Source organism: Hyla sarda, chromosome 5 (genome assembly GCF_029499605.1).
Source record: "Hyla sarda isolate aHylSar1 chromosome 5, aHylSar1.hap1, whole genome shotgun sequence".
Lineage (NCBI taxonomy): Eukaryota > Metazoa > Chordata > Amphibia > Anura > Hylidae > Hyla > Hyla sarda.
In genome coordinates this window covers 380616573-380631531 of record NC_079193.1, presented here as the reverse complement: position 1 = coordinate 380631531, position 14959 = coordinate 380616573, and the positions used below count along the sequence as shown (strand labels likewise).

Sequence of the window (14959 nt, the reverse complement as noted above, 5' to 3'; positions counted from 1 at the left end):
ACTGTGGTCATGATGTCAGCAGAGAGCACTGTGGTCGTGATGTCAGTAGAAAGCTCTGTGTTCCAAAAAGAAAATAATTTACTCTGTAGTATTCAGCAGCTAATAAGTACCGGAAGGGTAAAGATTTATTTATAGAAGTAATTTACAAATCTGTTTAACTTTCTGGCACCAGTTGATAAAAAAAAAAAAAGAAAAAAGTTTTCCACCGGAGTACCCCTTTAATGCACTAATGCACCCTTATACCTACCATGATGGGTAGAGCAGCTTCTTTCATTTTTGAAAAGGCCTCTGCAAAATGAAAGAAGCAATCTGATTGGTCGCTTCGGCCAACTGCACCAATTTCCTCTACACAGGTTTTGATAAATCTCCCCCTCTGTCCAGAGCAGGAGAGGTTTGCTATGGGGATTTGCTCCTGCTCTGGACTGTACCTGACATTGACAGAGGTGGCAGCAGAGAGCACTGTGTCTTACTGGAAAGACAACATGACTTTCTTCAGGGCATAAAGCAGCTGATAAGTACTGGAAGTAATTTACAAATCGGTTTTGATCCCCCAATGATCTTCTATCTCACCTCCCATATCGAAGCCAATAACAGGCTGAGGGTTTTCGGGTTGATAGGTGGTTATAGCGTAACCTACCACTCCCCCTGCAGGTCCAGAAAGGATGGCACGAGACCCACTGAAGCTGTGCATCGGAGTCAGTCCGCCATCTGAGCGCATGAAGAGAACCTGAAGGTCCTGTGAAAAAGTGACGCATCGTGTGAATCCGAGATCACCATCAAAAGTCGGGCAACATGGGCGTCTCCCCAGTGCTATGTTGTGTGGTCATGGACATCCCATGTCTTACCTTGAGTTGGTTTTTAAAGCCGCTACGAAACCCGTCCAGATACCTCTGTATACACGGGGTGAGGTAGGCATCAGCACAAGCCGTGTACCCTCTCGGCACCATTCGAATCATTGGCATTACCTCAGAGGAAAGAGATACGTGGGTAAAACCCAATGAACGTGCCAGTTCCCCTATCTGATGTTCATGTGAGGACCACCTGGGAGGGCAACAAAAACAACAACTCTATGATAAAGAATGGGAACTGACATGAAGACAAGGATCCCTCAGAATGATCACGCCATACACCACCCTCCACCGCCACTCACGTGTAAGAGTGCATGAGGACCACCGCCAGGCTCCGGATCCCCCTGGACAAGACATCTTGGAGCTGGATCCTCAGTTTCTCTAAGTTAACTGGCTCCCAGACCTCTAAGGTGTCACCAGTGGAACCTAAAAATAGAAGAACACACACTCACTGTGTATTTGATGTCAGCGCAAAACATATCGAAGACTTTACAATCGCTTTATGGTTATGGTCAAAGACTGACGCTATCAGATTGTGAAGAGCAGAAGCAATAAAAAAAATATATAGAGAGAGACATAACTAATGGTGCAGGTAGGTCCCAAGCAACCAGAACCTAACTGTAAGTCCATTCCATGGTTTACCTTGTAACCTTCCAATAGGGCATAAATATATAAGATCTGTCCCTTTGTGGTCCTGTTCATGAGACCGTCCTGTGAAAAATCAGGACATTTGGCAATTTGGCAATCAGGAAGTTTGCAATGGCCCCTTGATCAATAGTCCAATATGATTACGATCCACATGGTTGTCACGGTGCTGAACGAAGCTGTAACCACAACGGTGGCAATATAAAGCTGGACATTAGACTGACCATCCAGTGTGTATGGGGGCATCTCTACTCCTCTCTTATAGAAGATGTCACAGGACCAAACAGTAGGATATTTTCTTATTCCCTCCCTTTACTTGCCTCATCCAAGGAGCCTGGAGGAGGACAGAGGAGCCTGGAGGAGGACAGAGGAGCCTGGAGGAGGACAGAGGAGCCTGGAGGAGGACAGAGGAGCCTGGAGGAGGAGAGAGGAGCCTGGAGGAGGACAGAGGGGCCTGGAGGAGGACAGGGGAGCCTGGAGGAGGAGAGAGGAGCCTGGAGGAGGACAGTGGAGCCTGGAGGAGGACAGGGGAGCCTGGAGGAGGACAGGGGAGCCTGGAGGAGGACAGGGGAGCCTGGAGGAGGACAGAGGGGCCTGGAGGAGGACAGAGGGGCCTGGAGGAGGACAGAGGGGCCTGGAGGAGGACAGAGGGGCCTGGAGGAGGACAGAGGGGCCTGGAGGAGGACAGAGGGGCCTGGAGGAGGACAGAGGAGCCTGGAGGAGGACAGAGGAGCCTGGAGGAGGACAGAGGGGCCTGGAGGAGGACAGAGGGGCCTGGAGGAGGACAGAGGAGCCTGGAGGAGGACAGAGGAGCCTGGAGGAGGACAGAGGAGCCTGGAGGAGGACAGAGGGGCCTGGAGGAGGACAGAGGGGCCTGGAGGAGGACAGAGGGGCCTGGAGGACAGAGGGGTCTGGAGGGAGACAGAGGTGTCTGGCAGCATATTTCCCCCTCTCCATACTCAGACTGCACATATACTTGGAGGAGACAAGGGTGTATGTGTATAGGGAGATCAGGAGAGACAGATGCCAGCTGGGCTGGAAAGGGTGCTATAGGGAGAAAAGTGGGAAGACAAAGTTATTTTACTGATCCCTCCAGAAGTTACCTCACCCTATGGAGGACCCATAATGACCACACTGTCCTTCAGGTTACCATTGGCAGATTTGTGGTCTCCCTCACCTTTAAGTGTCTTCAGTGAAAGGTCTTTAGGAAGCTGACAGCCCTTCTGGTGTAGAACGACTCTTTCTTCCACCTCTATCACTTCTTCATACAGAACCTCAGGCATCCGAATTTCCTGGGCAAAACAAAGTAGATGGTAAAGCGGTGAAATCGGTATCTGGTCCCCCACCTCTCATGTACCACTTATAATACTGGGGTCCTTTTATGTGGCAGAGGAGCTGTATGCCCCCTCAGGTACCAGAGCCAGATGTGACTGCCACCTTTGCACCCACATATATGGTCTATGGTATATAAAGTGGACACTTACCAGGTCAAAGATTTTGGGCCGGGCCTGGTTTCCAATATGCAGAAGATCCTTGAAGCCTTTTGTGATTAGCAGAGCGATCCTCTCACCTTTTCTTTCCAGAAGAGCATTAGTGGCCACTGTGGTCCCCATTCGTATCCATTCTATCTGCTCTGTGTCTAGAGGACGGTCCCGGGGGTATGTACAACCAGTCTCCTGGGAGAGGAATAACAGAAGAGCTAATATTGATCACCCTGCATAGGAGACCAGTGATATATCCCAATTTTGCGCCTCTTACCTCTTCTAGGATCCGCCGGATTCCCTCGGTTGGAGCATCCTTGTAATTTGCTGGATCCTCAGACAATAATTTCATCACACAAATTTTTCCTCTGGGGCATCTTGCAAATACATCGGTGAAGGTGCCACCACGGTCTATAGCGAACTGGAACTTTTGAAGATTGGCCATTGTCTGAAAGGTACCACCTGTTATGAAAATACAATATGTTAACTGAATGAAACTCGGGAATGTCCTAACACTCACATTACATACGGTCATCGGTGATATATAGTTGTTATGGGGCCCTTTTTGATATTTTTATTTCTCTCAAAACTTCTACCTAATGTATCAAGGCTTGGTGGATGCAAATGTCCAGTAGATGGATCCTCTTGTACACTGGACTCCACCCACTGGACTCCTGCCTCTCAATTATAGATAAACATATCTATATAACGATCTTCTTAGTTTCTAATCTGCTATGCAGATTGTTCTGAATGGCCAACAAGACAGGTTCCCTTTAAGAGCTACATGACACTATACGCTTTCATGCAAATCCAAATTATTACAGCTTGGTAAAATCTGCAACTATTTGTAAAAATAGGGGAAACAAAGAGTCATATTGTGGCAAATTGGATAATGATGATGAAGGGATACGTCTATTGGATGATGACGGGGGGATACGTCTACTGGATGATGACGAGGGGATACGTCTACTGGATGATGACGAGGGGATACGTCTACAGGATGATGACGAGGGGATACGTCTACTGGATGATGACGAGGGGATACGTCTACTGGATGATGACGAGGGGATACGTCTACTGGATGATGACGAGGGGATACGTCTACTGGATGATGACGAGGGGATACGTCTACTGGATGATGACGAGGGGATACGTCTACTGGATGATGACGAGGGGATACGTCTACTGGATGATGACGAGGGGATACGTCTATTGGATGATGACGAGGGGATACGTCTATTGGATGATGACGAGGGGATACGTCTATTGGCTGATGAGGGGATACGTCTATTGGATGATGAGGGGGATACGTCTATTGGATGATGAGGGGATACGTCTATTGGAAGAGGATGAGGGGGATACGTCTACTGGATGATGAGAGGTTACGTCTACTGGATGATGAGAGGATACGTCTACTGGATGATGAGGGGGATACGTCTACTGGATGATGAGGGGGATACGTCTACTGGATGATGAGGGGGATACGTCTACTGGATGATGAGGGGGATACGTCTACTGGATGATGAGGGGATACGTCTACTGGATGATGAGGGGAAACGTCTACTGGATGATGAGGGGATACGTCTACTGGATGATGAGGGGATACGTCTACTGGATGATGAGGGGATACGTCTACTGGATGATGAGGGGATACGTCTACTGGATGATGAGGGGATACGTCTACTGGATGATGAGGGGATACGTCTACTGGATGATGAGGGGATACGTCTATTGGATGATGAGGGGATACGTCTATTGGATGATGAGGGGATACGTCTATTGGATGATGAGGGGTACGTCTACTGGATGATGAGGGGATACATCTACTGGATGATGAGGGGATACGTTTATGAGGGGTTATGCTATGATAAGACAAAGTATGGATCTAAAGTTGAAACCTGACACAGCAGAAATCTTCTGCATGTTCTTTAACAATCATTAATCCCTTTGCTTCCACAGTTGAGTTTGAAAGGAATGAAAAGGTCATTTTATGGTTCAATGGAGAAGGAATGATAAAGTCCAAACCAAGAAAACAAACTCAAAAGACTCAAAGAAGGCTGTGCCCTCGGGAACCGTATGTAAAATGTGTTAAAATAATTACAAATATTTTAGCATCAATCCATATTTCATAGGAGAAGAAGGACAGGCCTATATATGGAAGAAGGGGGTCCTCGATAAGGGAGAGGAGGGGCCCCGATAAGGTAGAAGGAGGGGCCTCAATAAGGAAGAAGAGGGGCCTCGATAAGGGGGAAGGAGGGGCCTCGATAAGGGGGGAAGAGGGGTCTCAATAAAAGAAGATGGGCCTCGATAAAAGAGAAGAGGGGCCTTGATAAGCATGAGGAAGGGCCCTGATAAGGAAAAGGTGAAGCCTCAATAAGTGAGAGGAGGGGCCCAAAGAAGGAAGAGGAGCCTAAAGAAGAGGGAGGAGAGCATCAAGAACAGTGGTTCTCAACCTTTTTTGCCTGAGTACCCCTTGACAGCCCATTCCCCAAAAAAATAATTTTTTAAAGATATATAAAGAGACATTTTGTAATGATTATAGTACAATTCATATGTTTTACTTTCCTCTCCCCAGTCCCCCGATTTACAGGTGACGTCTTCTCTAACTGGAGTGGTTTACTTCTCTTTTCTTCACTATCTGGCCTAGACCGTCATTAAGATTTCTCCCATACAAGACTTCTCCACAGAACCAGCCAAACAAACATTTTAGGCTCATTCAAAATGTATCTGATTTAGCCCATAGCAACCAATCACAGCTCAGCGTTCACTTCTCAAATCGCTCTGGTAGAATGAAAGCTGAGCTGTGATTGGTTGTTATCAGACAGATGGATCTGAATGAATGTCTTGTATCAGCTGCTGTTTTATTACTTGTATTAATCCCATCTGCAGATTTTACAGAACAAGTGAATGGGATTTTACAACTTTTATTGAAAACAAACATCGCGCCACGCAGACTATCACCACTTATAAAGTAGCATCGGTAAAATCAGTGACACAATCCACAGCAAAGTCTGTATATAACACATTATAATATTTATAATAAAAAGGATATTAATAAAAGTATATAACACATTATAATATTAATAATAAAAAGGATATTAATAAAAGTATATAACACATTATAACAATAATAGTAAGGATAATAATAATAATAATATAACACATAATAATAATGATAATAATAATAATAGTATATAACACATTATAATATTAATAATAGTAAGGATAATAATAATAATAATATATATAACACATAATAATAATAATAATAATAATATATAACACATAATAATAATAATATATAACACATAATAATAATGATAATAAGGATAATAATAATAATAGTATATAACACATTATAATATTAATAATAAAAAGGATATTAATAATAATAATAATAATATAACACATAATAATAATGATAATAATAATAATACTATATAACACCTAATATAATAATAATAGTACATAACACATTATTAATTATTATTATTACGGTATGTGTTATATACTTGTCACGATTCGGCTTACAGGTAGTGGATCCTCTGTGTCAGCGAGGGATTGGCGTGGACCGTGCTGGTGGACCGGTTCTAAGAGGCTACTGGTGTTCACCAGAGCCCGCCGCAAAGCGGGATGGTCTTGCTGCGGCAGTAGCAACCAGGTCGTATCCACCGGCAACGGCTCAACCTCGCTGACTGCTGAGAAGGCGTGGGACAGAAGGACTAGGCGGAGGCAAGGTCAGACGTAGCAGAAGGTCGGGGGCAGGCGGCAAGGTTCGTAGTCAAGATGGATAGCAAGGGTTCAGGTAACACAGGCTTTGGACACACTAAACGCTTTCACTGGCACAAGGCAACAAGATCCGGCAAGGGAGTGCAGGGGAAGTGAGGTAATATAGCCAGGGAGCAGGTGGAAGCCAATTAAGCTAATTAAGCTTTAAGTCTCAGAGAGCTGGCGCGCGCCCTAGAGAGCGGAGCCGCGCGCGCCAGCACATGACAGCAGGGGACCGGGACGGGTAAGTGACTTGGGATGCGATTCGCGAGCGGGCGCGTCCCGCTGTGCGAATCGCATCCCCGACGGCCATATCAGTGCAGCGCTCCCGGTCAGCGGGACCGACCAGGGCGCTGCAGGGAGAGAGACGCCGTGAGCGCTCCGGGGAGGAGCAGGGACCCGGAGCGCTCGGCGTAACAGTACCCCCCCCCCCCTTAGGTCTCCCCCTTTTTTTGTCCGACAACTGCTTTACCTGGGACGAGGACACCGGGAAAGAATGGAGGGTTTCCTCAATGGCAGGCAGTACAGCAGGAGTGGGAATGGGGAGGGAGGGCAGAGGGTGAAGCTTGGCACGGGGCAGGGTGACACCAGGACGGGGGCCATGAGGAGGCACTGAGGCTTGCCTGACGGGACTGGGAGGGGGGGGAGAGGCATTTCTTGTGGCAAGCAGAGTCCCAGTTCTTGATCTCCCCGGTGGTCCAGTCAAGGGTGGGAGAATGAAGCTGGAGCCATGGCAGACCGAGGAGGACCTCAGAGGTGCAGTTGGGGAGGACGAAAAATTCAATCCTTTCGTGGTGGGGTCCAATGCACATTAAGAGGGGTTTTGTGCGGTAACGCACGGTGCAATCCAATCTAACTCCGTTGACCGCGGAAATGTAGAGCGGCTTGACGAGACGAGTCACCGGGATGCAGAACTTATTCACCAAAGACTCCAGAATAAAATTCCCAGAGGCACCAGAGTCCAAGCAGGCCACGGCTGAGAGGGAGGAGTTGGCTGAAGGAGAAATCCGCACGGGCACCGTGAGACGTGGAGAAGCAGACTTAGAACCAAGAGATGCCACACCCACGTGAGCTGGGTGCGTGCGTGCGTTTCCTAGACGTGGAGGACGAATAGGGCAATCCACCAAGAAATGCTCGGTACTGGAACAGTACAGACAAAGATTTTCTTCCCTACGGCGATTCCTCTCTTCCTGGGTCAGGCGAGACCGATCCACTTGCATGGCCTCCTTGGCGGGAGGCCCAGGCGTAGATTGCAGAGGATACTGTGAGAGAGGTGCCCAGAGATCTAAGTCTTTTTCCTGGCGGAGCTCCTGATGTTATCGTTATTCCATGATAATTCGGAAGCAAGAGTACGAAATTGGATGGCGTACTCGCCCACTGAAGAATTACCCTGGACCAGGTTCAACAGGGCAGTCTCGGCAGAAGAAGCTCGGGCTGGTTCCTCGAAGACACTACGGACTTCAGCGAAGAAGGACTGGACTGTGGCAGAATCATTGCGGTCCCAAAGCGGTGTGGCCCAAGACAAGGCCTTTCCTGAAAGAAGGCTCACTACGAACGCCACCTTAGACAGTTCTGTTGGAAACAAGTCCGACAACATCTCCATATGCAGGGAACATTGAGACAGAAATCCACGGCAGAATCTAGAGTCCCCATCAAATTTGTCCGGCAGGGACAAGCGGAGGCTAGGAGCGGCCACTCGCTGCGGAGGAGGTGCAGGAGCTGGCGGAGGAGATGGTTGCTGCTGTAGCAGAGGCAGAAGTTGCTGTAACGTGGCGGTCAACTGTGACAGCTGCTGTCCTTGTTGGGCAATTTGCTGTGATTGCTGAGCGACCACCGTGGATAGGTCAGCGAGACTTGGCAGCGGCACCTCAGCGGGATCCATGGCCGGATCTACTGTCACGATTCGGCTTACAGGTTGTGGATCCTCTGTGTCAGCGAGGGATTGGCGTGGACCGTGCTAGTGGACCGGTTCTAAGAGGCTACTGGTGTTCACCAGAGCCCGCCGCAAAAAGGGATGGACTTGCTGCGGCAGTAGCAACCAGGTCGTATCCACTAGCAACGGCTCAACCTCGCTGACTGCTGAGAAGGCGTGGGACAGAAGGACTAGGCAGAGGCAAGGTCAGACGTAGCAGAAGGTCGGGGGCAGGCGGCAAGGTTCGTAGTCAGGATGGATAGCAGAAGATCTGGTACACAGGCTTTGGACAACACTAAACGCTTTCACTGGCACAAGGCAACAAGATCCGGCAAGGGAGTGCAGGGGCAGTGAGCAGATATAGCCAGGGAGCAGGAGGAAGCCAATTAAGCTAATTGGGCCAGGCACCAATCATTGGTGCACTGGTCCTTTAAGTCTCAGAGAGCTGGCGCGCGCGCCAGCACATGACAGCAGGGGACCGGGACGGGTAAGTGACTTGGGACGCGATTCGCGAGCGGGTGCGTCCCGCTGTGCGAATCGCATCCCCGACGGCCATGTCAGTGCAGCGCTCCCAGTCAGCGGGACTGACCGGGGCGCTGCAGGGAGAAAGACGCCGTGAGCGCTCCGGGGAGGAGCAGGGACCTGGAGCGCTAGGCGTAACAATACTGTTATTATTTTTATTATTATTAATAGTAAATAACACATCAGGATTTATTGCAGACTCTATAAACCGATCCCCAGACGACATTTCCTGGACTCGCTCTTTAGATCTATTTTTTGGCAGCAGAAGTTTATGATTTCCAGTTCAACGACCTGTTATCTCCTCCACCGAGGTGTCAAGTGCGAACGCCAACTGCGTATACAAGATAACGAATAAGAACGATAGACGCCGGGCACCTGTATACTGATCATCTACAAATCCTGCAGTCCTATGTAACACCACAGATAACACAGTGATAACTCTCTGAGTACAGATAATGTATAGATGTAACCTGCAGTCCTATGTAACACCACAGATAACACAGTGATAACTCTCTGAGTACAGATAATGTATAGATGTGACCTGCAGTCCTATGTAACACCACAGATAACAGAGATAACTCTCTGAGTACAGATAATGTATAGATGTGACCTGCAGTCCTATGTAACAACACAGATAACAGTGATAACTCTCTGAGTACAGATAATGTATAGATGTGACCTGCAGTCCTATGTAACACCCCAGATAACAGTGATAACTCTCTGAGTACAGATAATGTAGTAGATGTGACCTGCAGTCCTATGTAACACCACAGATAACAGTGATAACTCTCTGAGTACAGATAATGTATAGATGTGACCTGCAGTCCTATGTAACACCACAGATAACAGTGATAACTCTCTGAGTACAGATAATGTATAGATGTGACCTGCAGTCCTATGTAACACCACAGATAACAGTGATAACTCTCTGAGTACAGATAATGTATATATGTGACCTGCAGTCCTATGTAACACCACAGATAACAGTGATAACTCTCTGAGTACAGATAATGTATAGATGTGACCTGCAGTCCTATGTAACACCACAGATAACACAGTGATAACTCTCTGAGTACAGATAATGTATATATGTGACCTGCAGTCCTATGTAACACCACAGATAACAGTGATAACTCTCTGAGTACAGATAATGTATAGATGTGACCTGCAGTCCTATGTAACACCACAGATAACACAGTGATAACTCTCTGAGTACAGATAATGTATAGATGTGACCTGCAGTCCTATGTAACACCACAGATAACACAGTGATAACTCCCTGAGTACAGATAATGTAGTAGATGTGACCTGCAGTCCTATGTAACACCACAGATAACACAGTGATAACTCTCTGTGTACAGATAATGTATAGATGTGACCTGCAGTCCTATGTAACACCACAGATAACACAGTGATAACTCTCTGAGTACAGATAATGTATAGATGTGACCTGCAGTCCTATGTAACACCACAGATAACAGTGATAACTCTCTGAGTACAGATGATGTATAGATGTGACCTGCAGTCCTATGTAACACCACAGATAACAGTGATAACTCTCTGAGTACAGATAATGTATAGATGTGACCTGCAGTCCTATGTAACACCACAGATAACACAGTGATAACTCTCTGAGTACAGATAATGTAGTAGATGTGACCTGCAGTCCTATGTAACACCACAGATAACAGTGATATCTCTCTGAGTACAGATAATGTATAGATGTGACCTGCAGTCCTATGTAACACCACAGATAACACAGTGATAACTCTCTGAGTACAGATAATGTATAGATGTGACCTGCAGTCCTATGTAACACCACAGATAACACAGTGATAACTCTCTGAGTACAGATAATCTATAGATGTGACCTGCAGTCCTATGTAACACCACAGATAACAGTGATATCTCTCTGAGTACAGATAATGTATAGATGTGACCTGCAGTCCTATGTAACACCACAGATAACACAGTGATAACTCTCTGAGTACAGATCATGTATAGATGTGACCTGCAGTCCTATGTAACACCACAGATAACAGTGATAACTCTCTGAGTACAGATAATGTATAGATGTGACCTGCAGTCCTATGTAACACCACAGATAACACAGTGATAACTCTCTGAGTACAGATAATGTATAGATGTGACCTGCAGTCCTATGTAACACCACAGATAACAGTGATAACTCTCTGAGTACATATAATGTATAGATATGACCCTGCAGTCCTATGTAACACCACAGATAACAGTGATAACTCTCTGAGTACAGATAATGTATAGATGTGACCTGCAGTCCTATGTAACACCACAGATAACAGTGATAACTCTCTGAGTACAGATAATGTATAGATGTGATCTGCAGTCCTATGTAACACCACAGATAACAGTGATGACTCTCTGAGTACAGATAATGTATAGATGTGATCTGCAGTCCTATGTAACACCACAGATAACACAGTGATGACTCTCTGAGTACAGATAATGTAGTAGATGTGACCTGCAGTCCTATGTAACACCACAGATAACAGTGATATCTCTCTGAGTACAGATAATGTATAGATGTGACCTGCAGTCCTATGTAACACCACAGATAACACAGTGATAACTCTCTGAGTACAGATAATGTATAGATGTGACCTGCAGTCCTATGTAACACCACAGATAACACAGTGATAACTCTCTGAGTACAGATAATGTAGTAGATGTGACCTGCAGTCCTATGTAACACCACAGATAACAGTGATAACTCTCTGAGTACAGATAATGTATAGATGTGACCTGCAGTCCTATGTAACACCACAGATAACACAGTGATAACTCTCTGAATACATATAATGTATAGATGTGACCTGCAGTCCTATGTAACACCACAGATAACAGTGATAACTCTCTGAGTACAGATAATGTATAGATGTGACCTGCAGTCCTATGTAACACCACAGATAACACAGTGATAACTCTCTGAGTACAGGTAATGTATAGATGTGACCTGCAGTCCCTATGTAACACCACAGATAACACAGTGATAACTCTCTGAGTACATATAATGTATAGATGTGACCTGCAGTCCTATGTAACACCACAGATAACGGTGATAACTCTCTGAGTACAGATAATGTATAGATGTGACCTGCAGTCCTATGTAACACCACAGATAACAGTGATAACTCTCTGAGTAGAGATAATATATAGATGTGACCTGCAGTCCTATGTAACACCACAGATAACACAGTGATAACTCTCTGAGTACAGATAATGTATAGATGTGACCTGCAGTCCTATGTAACACCACAGATAACACAGTGATAACTCTCTGAGTACAGATAATGTATAGATGTGACCTGCAGTCCTATGTAACACCACAGATAACAGTGATAACTCTCTGAGTACAGATAATGTATAGATGTGACCTGCAGTCCTATGTAACACCACAGATAACACAGTGATATCTCTCTGAGTACAGATAATGTATAGATGTGACCTGCAGTCCTATGTAACACCACAGATAACAGTGATAACTCTCTGAGTACAGATAATGTATAGATGTGACCTGCAGTCCTATGTAAACACCACAGATAACAGTGATAACTCTCTGAGTACAGATAATGTATATGTGACCTGCAAGTCCTATGTAACACCACAGATAACAGTGATAACTCTCTGAGTACAGATAATGTATAGATGTAACCTGCAGTCCTATGTAACACCACAGATAACACAGTGATAACTCTCTGAGTACAGATAATGTATAGATGTGACCTGCAGTCCCTATGTAACACCACAGATAACAGTGATAACTCTCTGAGTACAGATAATGTATAGATGTGACCTGCAGTCCTATGTAACACCACAGATAACACAGTGATAACTCTCTGAGTACAGATAATGTATAGATGTGACCTGCAGTCCTATGTAACACCACAGATAACAGTGATAACTCTCTGAGTACAGATAATGTATAGATGTGACCTGCAGTCCTATGTAACACCACAGATAACACAGTGATATCTCTCTGAGTACAGATAATGTATAGATGTGACCTGCAGTCCTATGTAACACCACAGATAACAGTGATAACTCTCTGAGTACAGATAATGTATAGATGTGACCTGCAGTCCTATGTAACACCACAGATAACAGTGATAACTCTCTGAGTACAGATAATGTATATGTGACCTGCAGTCCTATGTAACACCACAGATAACAGTGATAACTCTCTGAGTACAGATAATGTATAGATGTAACCTGCAGTCCTATGTAACACCACAGATAACACAGTGATAACTCTCTGAGTACAGATAATGTATAGATGTGACCTGCAGTCCTATGTAACACCACAGATAACAGTGATAACTCTCTGAGTACAGATAATGTATAGATGTGACCTGCAGTCCTATGTAACACCACAGATAACACAGTGATAACTCTCTGAGTACAGATAATGTATAGATGTGACCTGCAGTCCTATGTAACACCACAGATAACACAGTGATAACTCTCTGAGTACAGATAATGTATAGATGTGACCTGCAGTCCTATGTAACACCACAGATAACACAGTGATAACTCTCTGAGTACAGATAATGTATAGATGTGACCTGCAGTCCTATGTAACACCACAGATAACAGTGATAACTCTCTGAGTACAGATAATGTATAGATGTGACCTGCAGTCCTATGTAACACCACAGATAACACAGTGATAACTCTCTGAGTACAGATCATGTATAGATGTGACCTGCAGTCCTATGTAACACCACAGATAACACAGTGATAACTCTCTGAGTACAGATAATGTATAGATGTGACCTGCAGTCCTATGTAACACCACAGATAACACAGTGATAACTCTCTGAGTACAGATAATGTATAGATGTGACCTGCAGTCCTATGTAACACCACAGATAACACAGTGATAACTCTCTGAGTACAGATAATGTATAGATGTGACCTGCAGTCCTATGTAACACCACAGATAACACAGTGATAACTCTCTGAGTACAGATAATGTATAGATGTGACCTGCAGTCCTATGTAACACCACAGATAACACAGTGATAACTCTCTGAGTTCAGATAATGTATAGATGTGACCTGCAGTCCTATGTAACACCACAGATAACACAGTGATAACTCTCTGAGTACAGATAATGTATAGATGTGACCTGCAGTCCTATGTAACACCACAGATAACAGTGATAACTCTCTGAGTACAGATAATGTAGTAGATGTGACCTGCAGTCCTATGTAACACCACAGATAACACAGTGATAACTCTCTGAGTACAGATAATGTATAGATGTGACCTGCAGTCCTATGTAACACCACAGATAACACAGTGATAACTCTCTGAGTACAGATAATGTAGTAGATGTGACCTGCAGTCCTATGTAACACCACAGATAACACAGTGATAACTCTCTGAGTACAGATAATGTATAGATGTGACCTGCAGTCCTATGTAACACCACAGATAACAGTGATAACTCTCTGAGTACAGATAATGTATAGATGTGACCTGCAGTCCTATGTAACACCACAGATAACACAGTGATAACTCTCTGAGTACAGATAATGTATAGATGTGACCTGCAGTCCTATGTAACACCACAAATAACACAGTGATAACTCTCTGAGTACAGATAATGTATAGATGTGACCTGCAGTCCTATGTAACACCACAGATAACAGTGATAACTCTCTGAGTACAGATAATGTATAGATGTGACCTGCAGTCCTATGTAACACCACAGATAACAGTGATAACTCTCTGAGTACAGA

The 14959-nt window shown here is 45.1% G+C and overlaps 1 protein-coding gene across 2 annotated transcripts in view; it reads right to left on the bottom strand.

Annotated features, from left to right (window-relative positions):
• OPLAH (5-oxoprolinase, ATP-hydrolysing) overlaps positions 1-3453 on the bottom strand; it is a 68365-nt gene extending 64912 nt beyond the window's left edge. Inside the window, exons 1-6 of one of the 2 annotated variants that reach the window (XM_056522876.1) lie at positions 3252-3453; positions 2978-3169; positions 2671-2785; positions 1151-1274; positions 846-1041; positions 571-736 (exon numbers count right to left, since the gene is read on the bottom strand). In XM_056522876.1, the coding sequence (XP_056378851.1) occupies positions 571-736; positions 846-1041; positions 1151-1274; positions 2671-2785; positions 2978-3169; positions 3252-3419 (961 nt within the window). In that variant the 5' untranslated portion in view covers positions 3420-3453. The remainder of the gene's footprint in view (positions 1-570; positions 737-845; positions 1042-1150; positions 1275-2670; positions 2786-2977; positions 3170-3251) is intronic. The other variant, XM_056522877.1, reaches the window with a different exon arrangement.
• Between the last annotated feature and the right edge of the window lie 11506 nt (positions 3454-14959).